The sequence below is a fragment of the Corvus kubaryi genome, unplaced genomic scaffold (assembly GCF_017639235.1).
Source record: "Corvus kubaryi isolate FWS band 111438036 unplaced genomic scaffold, C.kubaryi_AGA036_p1.0 132, whole genome shotgun sequence".
NCBI classification, from domain to species: domain Eukaryota; kingdom Metazoa; phylum Chordata; class Aves; order Passeriformes; family Corvidae; genus Corvus; species Corvus kubaryi.
Genome location: NW_024580666.1, coordinates 8,785,904 through 8,802,489, shown reverse-complemented (window position 1 = coordinate 8,802,489; position 16,586 = coordinate 8,785,904). Strand labels below are relative to the sequence as shown.

General features: G+C 39.9%; 1 protein-coding gene across 1 annotated transcript in view; it reads right to left on the bottom strand.

Annotated features, from left to right (window-relative positions):
- Positions 1-16,586, bottom strand: part of LOC121665252 (centrosomal protein of 192 kDa-like) — a 71,636-nt gene that overhangs the window by 40,738 nt on the left and 14,312 nt on the right. Inside the window, exons 12-25 of the mRNA XM_042029252.1 lie at positions 16,151-16,562; positions 15,545-15,778; positions 14,628-14,750; positions 12,948-13,102; positions 11,433-11,479; positions 9,945-10,077; positions 8,714-8,868; positions 7,449-7,589; positions 6,857-7,193; positions 6,342-6,482; positions 3,479-3,543; positions 3,206-3,397; positions 1,516-1,639; positions 1,257-1,387 (exon numbers count right to left, since the gene is read on the bottom strand). Of these exons, the coding sequence (XP_041885186.1) occupies positions 1,257-1,387; positions 1,516-1,639; positions 3,206-3,397; positions 3,479-3,543; positions 6,342-6,482; positions 6,857-7,193; positions 7,449-7,589; positions 8,714-8,868; positions 9,945-10,077; positions 11,433-11,479; positions 12,948-13,102; positions 14,628-14,750; positions 15,545-15,778; positions 16,151-16,562 (2,390 nt within the window). The remainder of the gene's footprint in view (positions 1-1,256; positions 1,388-1,515; positions 1,640-3,205; positions 3,398-3,478; positions 3,544-6,341; positions 6,483-6,856; positions 7,194-7,448; positions 7,590-8,713; positions 8,869-9,944; positions 10,078-11,432; positions 11,480-12,947; positions 13,103-14,627; positions 14,751-15,544; positions 15,779-16,150; positions 16,563-16,586) is intronic.

The window sequence follows — 16,586 nt, the reverse complement described above, 5'->3', positions numbered from 1 at the left end:
TTAAATCATCTGCCTCTACAGAGAGAAAACAAAGCTATTCCTACAGCTTTCTCTATCACTCAAGTCTGATTTCTTCCTTAGTTTTCACACTGGCTGTTCTTAGCAAAGGGTATGGAGTAGGTAGACAGTTATGTCCAGAGCCCAGTTTCTTTCTGTCTCTCTCAGATGGACACAGACTCAGGAAGAATTGAAAACACCTGTCCTCCTGTAGCTATGCATGCATGACTTCACAACACCCTCATTAGAAGACAGACAAAGCACTGAGCAGACAAGTACAGACTGAACACCAGCTGAACTGCCAGGCTCAAAGGGTAGCTCAGCAGCACCGAGTCCATCAGGAGGCCAGTCACTCACTGGTAGACTATCCTGGGGATCAAGACAGGGGCCAGTACTGTTCAACAACTTCATTAATGATGTGGATGATGGGGCAGAGTGCACCTTCAGTAAGTCCCATCATCATACAAATTTGGGAAGTATGGCTGATATGCCAGGAGAATCAGCTGTCATTCAGAGGGACCTCAACAAGAAAGAAAAATGGGCTGAGAAGTTCAAAGGGAAATGCTAAGACCAGCACTTAAGGAGGAATAACCCCAGACTCCCGTACAGGCTCTGGGCCAACCAGCTGGAAATCAGCTTGGCAGCAACGGGCTTGAGGGTCCTGGTAGACAGGAAGTCAACCACAAGCCAGGTGAAGAAGGTCAACAGCATCCTGGCCTGCATTAGGAGGAGTGCTGCCAGCAAGCTTAGGGAGGTGACACACTCAGGCAAAGAAGGTAGATATCTAGGACTACCAAATTGAAAAGACACCTTTTTTCAGACTTGCACCATGTTCATATTCCTAAATTCTATCAACTAAAAGATTTTATTCCCATGCTAAAGATAAGTTGTTTCATTAAAACAATAGAAGGGGAAGACACAATTGGAATTTAGAAACTTGATCACGGAACATCAACAGACTACAAGTCTCTGAAAAACTATAGGCTGACAGACTGAGCAATTCCAAAAGTGAAGTTAGAAGAAAAAGGAAAATGAGATAGTGATAGTAACATCTGACTTACTACAGCACCATGCCATTCTAATGAAACTATACTAAGAAACAGGGGCATCTACTAGGATTCGAATGATCAATATAAAAAGCAGTGAGCTGATACAAACATCCAAATTTAGCTGTATTCAAAGAAACAATAATTATTGGAGTAATTCTAATTTTGTTTCAGTTCATAGTTGCACCATAAAGAAAAACACAAGAGAAATACCTTTGCTTTACTTTTGGTAGCAGCTTCTGTATTAATGTTTTCATGTATTCCAGCAGTAGTATCCACCCTATGCCCTGAATCTTCAGAGCTGGTAAAATTTGCATGTTCTTTTGTTTGTGCTTCTAAGTCATCTAAGAAAAAAGCAAACAAACAAACATGGAATTTATTTACAGTAAGGAAATTGTCTAAAAACCTGCATTCTTGGGATACACATGCTCCCTTAATGCCCCATAGAAAAAAAAAGCTGTTCCATAACTACCTGAAAACACCTCAGACAACTGTGAAATCTCTTGGCCGATGTCACCTCCTGATGAATCAGACTGCCTTAGCAAAGCAACAGGCTGCCTTTTCTTCGGGGATGTAATATAGTAACCAAAAGATGGCTATAAAAAAATCCCAGAATACAGCATGAGTAAATTTAATAATTAACAAATAGGTTCACTGGGCTTGCAAAGCAGTTTTGGCCCACAGTGCCTGCTCAGTATATCTCTCACACCACTGAGATGTGCCTCCTAGCATTGCAAATGCCTAATCTAAATACATACACTACATTTCCCAAACATACATAAAAGAAACTAGCAACTGGCATGGCTGAACCCCAGCTAGTGACTAAGCACCATGCAGCTGTTTGCTCACTCCCCACCTCCTCCCAACAGAAAGAATTGGAAAGAACAGGTAAACCTTGTGGGTTGAGATAAGAACAGTTTAATAATTGACACAAGATATAAATGATAATACTTTAATTATTGTAATGGTAATGAAAAGGAAGGTAATGAAAAGGAAGGAGAGGGGAATAACACACAAGAGAAACAACTGGTTCACAATACAATTGCTCCCTGCCCCCAGACCAATACCCAGTCTGTCCCTGAACAGTGATCCATGGCTGTCAGCCAACTCCCCCCAGTTCATAGACTGAGCAGGATGTTCTACGATACAGAATACCCCTTTGGTCAGTTTGGGTCAGCTGTCCTGGCCATGCGCCCTCCCAGCTTCTTGTGCACCTGCTTCACTGGCAGAGCATGGGACTCTCAAAAGTCCTTGATTTAGAGTAAGTACTACTTAGCAACAACCAAAACATCAGTGTGTTATCAACATTATTCTCATACTAAATCCAAAACACAGCACTGTACCAACTGCTACAAAGAAAACTATCTCTATCCCAACTGAAACCAGGACACGATTTACTTTACCAGTTACTCAAAATAAAGAAATAAAGTACATATGCTCACATCATCTCTGCCTGGAGGCATGGTCTGCCACTTGGAATGCTCTTGTCTTTAACATTCCTAAGCCTTGGAATGCTTAGGACAGAACACGCCAACTCTAACAATTCCTCATGACACACATGAATTACACAAGCATGTGTGACTTCTTCTTCCAATTGTATACACTTCCCCACCTTTTTTTTTGCCTGAAACACAGATGAGATCCTGTCTACTGACAGCAGATGAGAGAAGCACCAGGTATCCAACAGATGCAAGAAGTATACAGATGTTGGTAAGTCAGAATCTAGACGATTACATTTTTACTAAAGTTGGGCATTGCCCAGATAGCACATCAACTCTCAACAATCATTCAGAGATGCCCTCACTGTTCAAATATCCCTGTATGAGCAGCATTTCACTCAACTATGTGGATAATTTGCTGGGACCTCCAACAAGCCTCCTGTATATGATGTACTTTTCTCCCTCTAATCCTACACATAATTAGTTCCTGACCAAAAGGTGAAGATCAACACTCATCAGTAATACCAGCCAGCACTTCACATCAGAAATTCCAGCGGGAAACCAGTCAACAGACAACTGTCACAGACACAGAGAATTTCCTTCCAAAATCAACTTAGATAATTAGATCTGAAAAAGAGCTGGTTACAAAATAACAAAACTAGTGCTACTTGTTGCTTATCTTGCCTTTTCCTTGTGTTTCAATATTAATATTTAGATACATACCCGCTTCACATCACTGCCTCCACCAAGACAACCAAGAGCTTCAGATCTCTGACCGAAGAACTCCCCCAAAGACAAACGTAAATAGCTGGCATCTTTATGAAGATCATATGTTCTCGGCAGAGAGCAGCTATTAGCAGATTTCCATGAAATATTTGCTAATTCAGATGCATTTGGACTGCCTACCTTTCCTGCCTGCAAACAAAGAGATTTCAGAAGTTGCAACTTGTAAATAAATTAGAAAACTATTCTGTTTGCATTGAGATCATTAGTTACCTGCACAAGCCTGTGTGCTTTCTCAAATTCTTCCTGGTCTTGTGCAATCATAGCTGCTGCTTCAGCTTAAAACCAACGAGAACATTTATTAAAATAAGGCATAAGTTACTAAGCACTGTCATTACTATTTGTCATCATTAAACTCAATTTGATGGAAAGTTATTGCATATATAATCTAGACTTGAGACAGTCTGGGACACACTAGGAATTATTCAATCCCATTTTGGTGAGAAAAGTTATATGAAATTAGTTTTAAAGGAGTGTTTGTGGGTTCTTTAGAAGCCAAAGTAAAATCAGCATTTAGCTAACTAACTTAGTGGCAAATAAAGAAAGTTTCTAACAGCCTTAGCCCCAAGCTAAACTACAACTTTTTATAGGTTATGATACCCATGCCAGCTAGAACCAAGCACAATATGGCTAATTCTGATCAAACCTTTACTACATTTGGGGCTGAAAATTTTTTACATTAAGGTGGTACTTTGGAATTGCAGCAAAAGAAAGATACTGGCTTGTACCAGTTCATGAAAACCCCATGCAAATTAACAGCCCAAATAACTCAATCTTACTTTTGAATTCAAATGCCTGTATTATTTTCACAGCTACCATCTACAGAACAACTAACTCTTAAAAGTCTCTTCACCAAAACAATGTGAAAAACTGATCAAGAAGTACTGCTCTACCACCTGATTACAATGTAAATGTATCATTATACTCATCAAAACTTCAAAAATACATGGCCTTGTACACAGAGGCATAGAGGCACAGGGCAAAAGCCGAGAATGGATGCAAACTTGTAAGGTGAATACAGCTGTTGTCCATAAAATTACTCATGGGAAGTCACAATACATACTCTGAGGAAAGAATTGAACAATCCAACTTCATCTCCTAAAGGCAATCTGGCACTATCAATGACACATTGTTCTATCCAGTTGAATTCTCAGGCAGTAGCAGTTCTTTATCTCTTCTATATGAGCCCTACAGCCTCCACAGACTTTCTGAAGCACCCAACACTGTCAATTGAGCACTCCTGCACTATTCCATACAAGAACACAGTGTGAGCACAGTTTGCTGACAGAGAGACATGTCATAAATGAAACTCCAAAGAATCAGATGTAACATTTCCTTTCTGTCCTTACAAATACAATTTCTTCAGCTGTCAAACACCACTGCAGACAGACAAGCAGACTAGCAGCCAGAAAAATGCCAACCACATGGAACCTGTCAGTGTGTTATCATCTACCATGAAAAGAGGTAAGTAAGCCCATTGACTTGAAAGTGGAAGTGTTTAAAAACACATCAGGTGGGAAAAACCTAAGTAGCCTTGGAAAAATTTCCAACAGTCAAATATTCTAATCACTCAACAACTCAAGTCTGAGATTCAGGAAGGTGTCTGAAATACAATGGCATTTGAAAAATAATGGAAGAGTTCTACATTACTGACATAGTAGATGGGGAAGTGTCTCCCAAATGGGATGATATTTACTTGGACCATCAGAAAACTACTACAGTGTTGACCAACATTATTTCAACCAGTCAACCCTGTCTGATCATTCATTCAAAATGAACAGTGTTACACAACATTCTCTTTGAAAGAAAGAAGAACCTTGAGTGGACCATGGACATTTTGAGAATACATTAGCCCATCCACATGGCAGCTTTGAAAACTAGAATAGATTAGGAGAAATGCTGTTGCACACATTGCTTGAATCTGTTATAAAACAGATGAGCAGACGACATTTTGGTGCTAAGGAATCAACTTGTCTATGGGACTACACGTGTATTATCCAAGCCTGTATGACAAATATACAGGCTCTCATGAAGATCAGTCTGACGTATCTTAAGGATAAAAACCAACTTTTTACGTAAACAGAGGTTCAAAAAGCCTGGAATTCAAGGGAAGATGAGAGTCCCATAAATGTCGCTGTTGCCCCCAGGGACGGCAAGAATCACAACACGGAATTTCAGGATAAATGGCATTATTTAATTAACTACCACCTCGTTTATATAACACTTGATTCACAGTAGAGAAATGACATTATTGGGTGCTTGACCATACACCTCCCAGAGTGACTGGCTGAATGCTACGATGCCTATTTCAAAGTATTTTCTTCAGTGAACCAAAACAATATCCACTGCACTCTCACAACACCCTGCACCTGCAAATAGTTTACAAAAGAGCAAACCATCTCTGAGCTTAGTTTGCGTGAGAACAGAGACTTTCACAGAAGACTGTAAAAGATGGAAAATTTCTCTGCTAACTTTTTTAGCATCCATAAAGTCCCTCAATAAGCTCCAACATTTTTCAGTACCAGTACCATTTTTCAGCATCAAGACATTCCTAAGGGACTTCACAAAAAAACCAGCAGCTAGCCAATTCAACACTTTCAAGTCTCTCAAATTTTGACACTGTATTCACATTCTAGTTGATTTTGTAGTAATTCCTCATTTATAATTATTTCCTGTCTTATAAGCATTATGCCATACAAAACTACTCCTCTTCTTTTCTTGCAAGAAAGGATAACAATAATTTAAGTCCAAAGGAAAAACTGTGGAAGTGAGAGGAGTTGCTTTAGCTCATACAATAGGTACCAATGGCAAACGTTAGAATGCTTTTTCTTTTGCTTTAAAGTATGCTTCATGGGAAGAGCAGGAAACACAGAAAGAAGCTATGAACTACAAATAATGGTATCACTACAGACCACTATCAACATCAGCTTTCAAATAATTTGCAGTATCTAAAACCTAGAGGCTTTGCCACACCAAATACTGCTTTGTTGAAGTGAAAACAAAAAAAAATGAAGGAAGTTTACTTAACATTATTACAGACAACAAGAGTTAACTAAAAAAGAAGAAAATTACATACAGCCAGTAATGAATTCCTCATTTAGTTTATCATATTCAGACATATTTAAATCTTGTTCTTCATCAAATGCAGTATAATATGCAAGATCAGTCACCCATTTGCCCTCCTCATTTTGATAGACAATGCTGTGTGGCAAATCACCTGAAAGATACAGCAAATGCTACATTATGGATTAAAATAAAAAGGAACATGGCAAAATGTCTTAATTTGGGATTAAGTTCCCTTGCCAGAAGTCTGCAACAAGTTCAAAAAACAGAGCTCAAGTTGCTGCAACTGCAAGCTTAAATTCATTTCATCAGCAAATAAGTAACAGTTAAGCGCAACATACAACAATCACTGTTTCTTAAAACAAAAGCAAGTCAGAATTAATTCATGCTACATTGGTTTTTATTACCAAATCCTACAAATAAGTAAAAATGCCTAGCTTACAATTTTATTTCTTTTTCCATGCAATAGAATACAGTCACAAATGCATAGGTTTAACGTAAAGACAGCTTGTATGTAAAACATCCTACCTTTGTCCGTGGTAGCTAAACTTAAGTTCTCACAGCTATCCCCAGCTGGAGACAGGTAAGTATCAGGAAGACCAACTTTACATTCAGTTGCATCTGTCTGAGGTACGTTTGCACTAAGAACTTCAGGAGTGGTGTCACGTCTCAAAAATCCTCTTGCTGTGGGTAGCTCTTCTGCATTAGAAGAAGCAGCCTGACAGACTGAGGACTCTACTTCTTGCTTTGGAAGGACTTCTGAGACATCAGCTTTATGGCTGTCTATGAACTGGAGATACAGGGAATCTAATCGCAACTCATCAGCTGCACAGGAATCCACCACATCCCCAGCAGTCATGGAATTCTTCGAAAACAACAATCATTTGAAAAGTGTCAGAAGCACAGCTATTAACTGCATGTACTAAAAGTTCTAGATACAAAACAGTCCGAGTCCACTATGTTTGAAAAACATGCCTAAAATCAAAGTGGTATTATTAATTTTTTGTAAAGAAAGGTTGGGTGGTTAGCTGAAGATCTAACAAGTTTTCAAACACACTGCCATCTTCTACTACAGTCTTACTCTACATGATTAATAGGAATTTAAATGGCAATTTCATACCATTTGCTGTACTGCTCTGGGCAGCATTTCTCTTTTCACAGGATATCCAGTTATCCCTTCATTTTGTGAATCTTCATCACTAGCATTTCCAGAGTCTATTCCAGCCACAGCCCTGTAACTGGCAGAATCCTGAAAGTTCTCCTTTAAATAAAAAATATAAAATATTTAGGTTCCACTAGAATATGCATACAAAAGGAAAAAAGAAGTAACACTACAGGGTGTTTTAGTTAAAAAATTCTCTAGTAGAGAAGAGACTAACAATACTTTGTTCACTTGTACAACACTGCCATAGCCAGCACCTCTAGTTTGCCTCTACCACCAAGGACAGTAGTTCCTGGCTATGCCAATCCATGCATGTGCCTACAAGAGCATACACAGCAAGAAGATGGGAGGATCTTTTCTTATCCCTACTACATCCTCTCATTCCCTTTATCATGGGTATTGTGTCATTCCTCTTTCCCTTCTGGCTGACCCATTGTTGGATGAGAGCTCCAAATCAGACTCAGAGCCATTTGGATCTACCCTACTGTATATCTACAAGGCAGTGAAGCAGGGACTTCTTTCACAAATAGAGAAGACCTGAGATCAGAGAGCAGAGCTCTGTTATTCTCACTCCTAAAACCACTTATCCCTTCCTTCATGTACTGTAGCCTATCCAGACTGTACTGTACTTGTACAGGGTTAACATCACTTCCCACACAGCTTGGAAACTCTGATGTCAGTTGGGAAATTTCTGAAATTTCAGAAGCTGTGGTTTAACTGTTTAAATCAATCACACTTTTCCACTCTGGTCAAGCATGAGACTGCTAGGATCACATCCATTGTTGCAAAGCCAAGAAAATGGAAAGGCATTTAATCCCTGGCAACCTGTTTGGAATGGAGCTAACTGTTGCTGAAAGGCAAACCACAAGCCAGCCTGTTGCTGCCCTACATTTAACTTCCACACACTTACCAATTACTTAAGAGAATGATTAACTCTCCTTGAAACAAAAGTCTCTGTGTTGCTATACCCTTAATAATGCCTTGGACATTGCTATCCAAGATAGAAAAAAAAAAGTGATCAAAAAGATTATTTATAAACTTGTTGTATGATAAAAGAGAAGTGCCAGCATGTTGCCTTAATAGCTATAGAAACAAAAAAATAAAACAAAAAAAACCCAGTTAAAACTAATTCTGTTTAAGAACCTAATTAATATAACCACTGAAACTTCATTTAATATGTTTAAAAGCCATTGGGCATGCTGAGCTTTGAACTTTAAACCTACTTGCAGTAAGCCATCTTCAGAAAGCTTCAGTGCTGCAGAGCATTCTGAGAGTTTCTGCAAGTTGGTGTCTCCTCTTATAATTTCTGGTTGTATCAGCTGCTCAAAATACGCTTCTAGTTGGTTATCCAAGAATTCTTCATCATCAATATCATCATCTACGGAAAGAGAAGAAAACCTCCTTTTCACTTTTAACTGACATTTTATATCACCTGACATACTATCAAAACAACTCCATAATTTACACTAAATACTAAATTGCATGATAAAAAGACCAGTTAGCTTTACCAGTACTGGAACCCTCAGTAGGCAAGTATTTCCAGCTAACAGCTACCAACTCCTCAGGAGGGCAATTAAAAGTAACTTCATCCTCTTGAGTGAAAAAAGAAACAATAGTAATTTTACTCAGCAAACTATTAACATAATTCTTACATGCTTAACACTCAAGTGAAGTTATGCAACAAGAAAGAACAAAACTTCAAAAGACAGTCATGACATTAAGTAGATGCCATGGGAGAAATGCACAGCTCTACTTGACTGCAAGGCTACTTGATCTCACAACAGTAAACCTATTGATCACTCTGCCTTCCTCATTGACACATCTAACATGCCCTGTCATCCTTCATGTCACGGGCAAAGTCAGCTGCATTAATGAAGAAGAGCATGTTTGCCCTTCTGCAGCAGCCACTGGAAGGGCACAAAAAGTTCAAAACTCTTGCTTAGTGATACAGAACTCAAGCTCTCACTTTTATGCCTGCAGGTAAACTAGACTTCCAACTTGGATGTCACCCCATACATGCAGTACCTAACGAGAGCTGAACTCAAAACTCAAGCAAAAGTCCTTTTTAACTGCATGTGGTGTGCTCTTCACCACAGAATTTTATCTCTACTAATCTGAACTGAAAATGTAGCTGGAGTTACCACTTCATTAAATCAATGCCCACGCTGCCACCTGTATCTTTGATTCACAGTAACTGAGGACTGTTGTTTAATTTTTTAGATTAAAATTCCAAATGTGACCTTCTCTGACAAATTCAATAGCTGCCTACCCCTGTTATTATTTAAAAAGTCGGTTTTCCAAAGAACAGTTTTCTTTAATATTGTTATACTACTTTTTTTATCAAGCACAATCCAATATGAAATACTTCAGTAAAACAGAACCTTTCTTCTCAAGTATGCAATAACATTAAGTCAGAATTACAGACTTAGACTCAAGAGTTATAAACACACCTACCAGTGGAATCTTCATCTGAGCTTAGAAGAGATGAGAGTTTCTCATTCTCCAAAAAACTTGAAAGACTATTGCTAAGATGAACACCTGAGATAGCACCTTCTATCAGCTTTTCGGAGGGTTCAGATGGACCAACCTGCAAAAAGCACCCATAAAGAAATGTTTCTAGAAATTACAAAAGTGTCAAAAGTGTCAAAAGACACTTCATGAATTCAGTTAATAATAAGTAATCAATGAGGTTAATAATATTGCAAAACTCCGCACACACTTTTTTTACTTATCCCAGGAGACACTCTAATTCCCATGGACTTTGCCTGCTAGCTTCCAGAATGGATGCACGCAAGAAACACGGGGATCATTAAAGGGGATGAGCAAAAAAGCATCTGAAGGACACCAAAGTCAAGAGACTTCAAAATAAAGAACTGAAACGTTGCGTTAAAGAGTTTACACTTGAAAAAACTGCCTTCCATCATTCATTGAGCTGCAATCCCAACTTAAATGTACAAAGACATCTCTCAATTGTTTCCTATGCTGTTAAAACAGTGCTTCTTCAGAAATTGTATACACAGATCCAACCTTTGCTGGAAATTTCTCTAAATGAGCACACTGAATTACTCAAAAAGTAGTATTTCAGCTGAATCTAGCTAACAGCAAATATTCTATCTTTTCTATAGCTGACTGATTTTTAAAAACAGCATGATGTAATGTCTGGTACAGATTTAGTCTCACATTCTTTGTGATGAACAGATAATGTTTGACACAAAGCAAAAAAAGTCAAAGTTCAGAAAGTAAAGAATTTGAAAGGAAAATTAATTATGGTTTTCGGAAGGCAGCCTGCAAGCATTCAACTGCAACTCACTGAGCACTGTGGCCCCTACAAAAACCAAATGACACAAAACTAAATCAAAATACTAGTTGACACATTAAGGAATATGTATTGGACAGCATTTGGCTGCAACCTGATACATGTTTTCCACAAGGAACAGGAGATCTCCCATTCCTGTCTGTATTGTATCTCTGCGCCCAAAACTGTCAGCATCTCTAACACATCTCTAACATCTCTAAAAACAGGTGAAGCACAACCCCACCTGTCAATACCTGCAGCTATTTGCTAGCTCTGGTGTTGTCTACTTCAATTTCCAAAAGCACTACAAAAAATTTCTCAAAAGACACTTCATTAAGGTAGACTACAACTGGGATAAAATGCAAAGTCCTTACACTGACATAGAACTACAAGACATTAGAGGCTAGGAGCAAACAACAATTTTCACAACTGAGAAAGATTAGATGGAGTCATGCTCCCATGGTACTAATTAAGTGATCTGCAAAATGGAGGCAAAGCGAGGCATGCCAGTACCTTTACAAACTTAAGGTATACATAAGACAATAAACATAGTTCAACTCCCTCCCTCCTCCTCTCACAGAATTAAGTCTATTAAAATATTAGTATTAGAAAACACTTAATTTCATTGTATTTGGAAAAGCTTTTACCTTGCTCTCCTTAATGTCTGGGAGAAAACATATTCCAGCTGGCAAATCTGAAACATAAGAAAGTGGCATAAGCAGTATTTTAGTAGTAAAACATGAGAACATAGTAAGTGCTACCTGTTCTCTAAGGCAGTAAACAGAGCCTCTGGAAGGTCTTGGTGTACTCCATAGAAAGAACCCAAACATACACATTACCACAGCACCAAACCTTGTATGTTCTTATGACAATGATCTAAAGGATCTTGTTAAAATGGCAGGGCTTCATCAGGGCTAGAACTCTAAAAATGATGAAAGATATTTACTGCCTTAAGGATTTCCATAGGCAGTGCAAGAAAGTAAGGAGCCACAGTTTGTACTAGCAGAAGGAGGGACAAGTGTTCTGTTCCACTGTTGCATTTCACCTACTGGACCAATTCTTTTTATGGATCATTCTAAGCAGCTTCCACTTGTCCATGTGTTGTATCCACATACAATTCAGTTGCAAGTCCCACAAGACAGAGAACACTTTAGACTTGCACATAGAGATTTTAGCAAAAAAGCTTCGTAATTCTTAAGTAATAGATGAGAATAAAAGAAAATTTCCAAACAACAAGTTAAAAATCAAGCAACTAAATCTGATTGGGCACTATCAAGTCCAAACACTGGGCAGTCTCAGCTTTCCAAAGCATCATCATTTTGTTGCCAGTTACTGCCACTTCCTCAAGACTACCATAACAAATGACTGAAGTCAACACTTCCCTGTTAGAACTTGTTTTTTAATAAGGGTCTATTTATATTACAGGCCACACTACTTTTTAATTGAAGATGTTATCTGTCAAAATTATTAATACTTCACAAAAACGTATACAAATACTTAAAGCTTGGAAAAGGATAATGTCTAAAAGTATATATTTACTAACTATATTTACTGAATTTTAAGGGACAAGTAGAATTTAATCACAGAACTGGCATTAGCAAAAACCTCAGGCAAGCTTCGTATCAGTCACCATGCTTTCAAAATAAGTTTGGGAATATTATTTTGCTTCCACTACTCTATCCATACTTCAAAAAAAGCATAGTTTTCACAGCAAGTATTCAAAACTGTTTTTTCATGTACAACCTCCTACAAAGACAATGAAAGACATCTACTACAAGTTGGAGTAGGGCAAGAGAAGAGATGCTTGCAGCCTTACACCTACTGAAACAGAAAGGGTAGAGAACAAGTTACATACACTTCTTCCACAAAGTTCCTGGAACTAAGACAGATTACTACTAGCATTCTAATTATGGTACTATGTAACAAACATTATTTTCACGAACTTCCTGTATAGCTTTGTAGTTTGAGGAGAAGTCCAAGAACATGTCAACCATTCAACAACAGCTTTCTCTGTTTTCAGTTCGCTCAAATCCAAGAGATTACTTTTCAAAACTCATTTATGATCCACCATAAAACAGTGAAAGGGTCAAAAGAAGACTTCTGTAGCATAAAAAGCTCATTACACTGAAAATAAGTACACCATTTTTCTCAAAATTTAATACCTTCCAAGCGCTCAATTGGAAAAACGTCACGTAAGGTACCTTGACTGCAATTTGAATGCTCAATGACATTCTGAGCTTGCTCTCCGTATATTGAGTGGGTCTCTTTCAAACTAACACAAGCTGTCTGAGGCTCTTCAATTTGTGTAGCCATTTCCCTAGAAAGAGAATTATTTCAATAAAAAATCAGTGAGGTACACAGACCATCATCTCTCAAGATAAAGATTTGAAAAAGTCTCCAACTGCTTTGTCTCAGTCAGTTGTTTTCAGTATAGGATAGACTCCAGAGACCTGTCATTTTACAATAAAAGAATACATATCAAAATTACAAGGACTTCAGTTTCACAATCTAAACTGTGAAACAAATAGTGAAATTTCATGCAACATATGCCTCTCTACCTATTTGCTCCTCTCTTTCATTTCCGTAAAAAGAGAGACAAGTATAAGGACAAAAGGATCTACTCTGGCCGAGTTCCATGATCCACTTGAGACCAAGTCAAACACTTGACAAGATTTCACCAAACCTTTTGTTACACTAGATAAGGGACCAAATGATAAAGAACATGAGTTACTGAAATTGCACATAGTTAAGTAACAGCTTTTGTAATTACGCAGGAAAGTTATCCTTCACTTCTGGTTTTACAGAACTTTCACACAGGCTGATCAGCTAATCACGCCAGATATTAAAATTTCCATACTTTTGCTTCGATATTTTAGATAAATAAATGAAACTTACATTTGAAAATCTAAAACACAACTATTCCATGTTCTGTGTTTTCTTTTCTTAAGTACTGGAGTACAATCAAGACACTGACTTCCTCTCAAATCTTATATTCTTTGTTTTGATAGGGACATACTGCCTAGAGTATGTCCAATAAAGTGAGAAAGACACACATTGCAGTTTCTGTCACAACAGGAACAAATTTGACCTTGGTTAGAATAACCTATGCAACAGCTTCCAACACTTCCACCACTCAGCAATGCTTTCTCAAGTGTATCACTAACACTAACTATTTCCTAAGAAACACCAATCACTGATGCTACAAGGAAGGCAAATTTAATAGAAATTGTTGCTCCTTTCTGTACACAAACTGCTTGATACTTACCCAAAACATATTTAAATCAGTGCAAAATGCTATTCACACACATGACATGAACCAGAAACATCAGCTTAATTCTAGATTATGTGAACTAGGTAAATACAGGCCACATTCAGATAAGTCAATGAAATAATCATGCTGAGGACATTTTTATTTTGTGTGACTACAACACAAAACCTCACAGTCTAGAAAACATTACTTCCGAAGATTCATTCCTGTCATGTACATGAAGTCCAATTAGTCAATCAAAGAGCAGAATGCTGCCCATGTAGGGCTGCACAGGCTAAGTGGCACCACTGCAGAGGGTGCTTCCACAAGGCCTGGCACTACCCCTCTTCAGAAACCATGGAGGAGCTGTTTTAGTAGGAAAAGCTGCCAGGCTGCCAAATACTGTAAGCTAACAGGCTAAAGCACAGCTGAGCTCTCCAGTTACTGCAGGCCAGAAGTAAAACCTGCTGTTTTCAACTCCGCAATTCAGTTCTGAAGTAGCCCGTAATTAGCCATACAGTACATATAAATCTACATACTAACTTACTGGTATTTGCATTTTAGGACAGAATTAGATTTTAACTACCTCACTTACATGTCATCACGAAAGGAGAGGGCAAATCTTTCCACTGGCTCAGGATCTGACTGACTGCTGTGAGGAGATCCTGATAGAGGTGAATGTTTCCCTTCTAAATAGGATGCACAGTCATCAGAAAGCCTGTAAATGTGGAAAGGAAAAACACACATCAGAGTCATTCTAATGCACTGTTCCTGTTTTCCAAACAGTTGGGGGGAAAAAAAAACATATTAATGACCACTTGTTTCCTGAAAGTTATTTCAATATTTTAGCAGTTTTTAGCTAATCTGTATTTACAGATACACATGTGTATCCTGAATGATCCTCTCCAGTCTTCTGTAGCTCCTTAGAGAAATACCACGTTATAGTTTTTAGTGGCTAGTGGTGTCCTTCTGGAGCACACACTTCTGGAAAGACAGGGTATTAAAGTCTCACCTTACTTGTTGTTAAGTAACAGGACAGCAGTTAAGTGCAAAGGCTTGTTACTCTTCGCTCTATTTCTTGCTGAGCAAGTTTTAATTCTTATACATAACACTAGCTCTTACACATTCTAAAAGGAGGCAGATTCATGTAAATTCAGTGAGCAGTTAAGAGAATACACGTGTAAAAAAAATATTATCCTCTACCAACTTTAAACTTGAGTATACTGAGCTGAAGAGCTGAGTTAAAAGAAACTTGACTGTTACCAGTCTAAAAATTAAATTACTCTTAAAGGGCAATTTTTGTAAATGTTAAGTATTTTACTTGTTACAAATTAAATGCGGATTTTTCACTGGTAATACAGACAACCCTGTGGTTGCTGATTACTGACATACTGATTGGTAAATAGTTTTATCACCGACCAAGAAATCTGTGAAATTAATTTTTACTCTCCAGAGTTAAATGCTTCAACTGTTTTTTTTATATTACTGAGTGGCACTTACTGACACCCTCACCTGTTGTCACCGCCCGCTTGGCTCCTGGCAACAGTGGAGGCCGCCACAGGTAACCCCGGGTTGGAGGAGACGGTGACATTCTCAAAGACGACACTCGCTCTGCTGTTGAAGGAATGGCCCAACAAGCTCGGGAACGTCTCGTCGGCAATATTCCTGAAGTCTTCCATCACCCTGCACACGCTGCCTGGAACAGCCCTCGGCCCGGCAACACGATCAGCCCCGGTCCGGCAGCATCTGCAAGCAGGATCCGAACAGTTTCACACTTACACAAGGCAACGCGCTTTACTCACACATCACTGCCAGTACTCGTGGGCAACCCCGCTTTATCCACAAACGTGCTTAAGAACTATTCCCAGTCCTCTCCCGCCAAGACTTTTGGGGGACACACTTTCACAGCTTTCCTGGACCGCCTAAAAAGAGCGGTGCTCCTGCGAGTCACAGAAGCGCCGCCGCGAGACGTGCCAGCCTATATTTAGCCTGCAAAGCCGCCCGGACCGAGGCAGTCCGAGCCTGCCTTCCTCCCTCCCCGGCCCCTCCAGGGAGCACCTGAGGCGATACCAACTCTGTGTGACCACGGGTCGCGGAGGGAAGGCTGCGGCTGCTCACCGGCCACGGTCCGCCGCGCAGGCCGGGGACGGGGAAGCGGCTGGAAGCCGACGACCCCCTTTTTGCCCAAACAGAGCGGGAGACGGGCTCTGCCCTTCCCGAGGGTCCCAGGAGAAGCGGGAGCGCTCACGGACAGACGGACGGACAGACGGACAGACCGCCAAAACTCGGGACCCGCCCCGCGCCGGCGCCGCAGCGCCCCCGAGCGGCCGGGCGGGCAAACTTCCTTCCCCTGGCGCGCAACGGAAACGGCCGCGAGAGCGAGCCGCCGCCTCCGACGCGGCCGGGGGCGCATGCGCAGCGGCGCCGCGCGCGCCTCCCACTTGCGCGGTCCCTCTCGCGCAGCCAATGGCGGAGCCGCACGGGGAGCCGGCGAAGGGCCGGGCGCGGCGCGCGGCGGGCACCGAGGCAGCTCGGCGAGGGGCGGCGGGGGCGC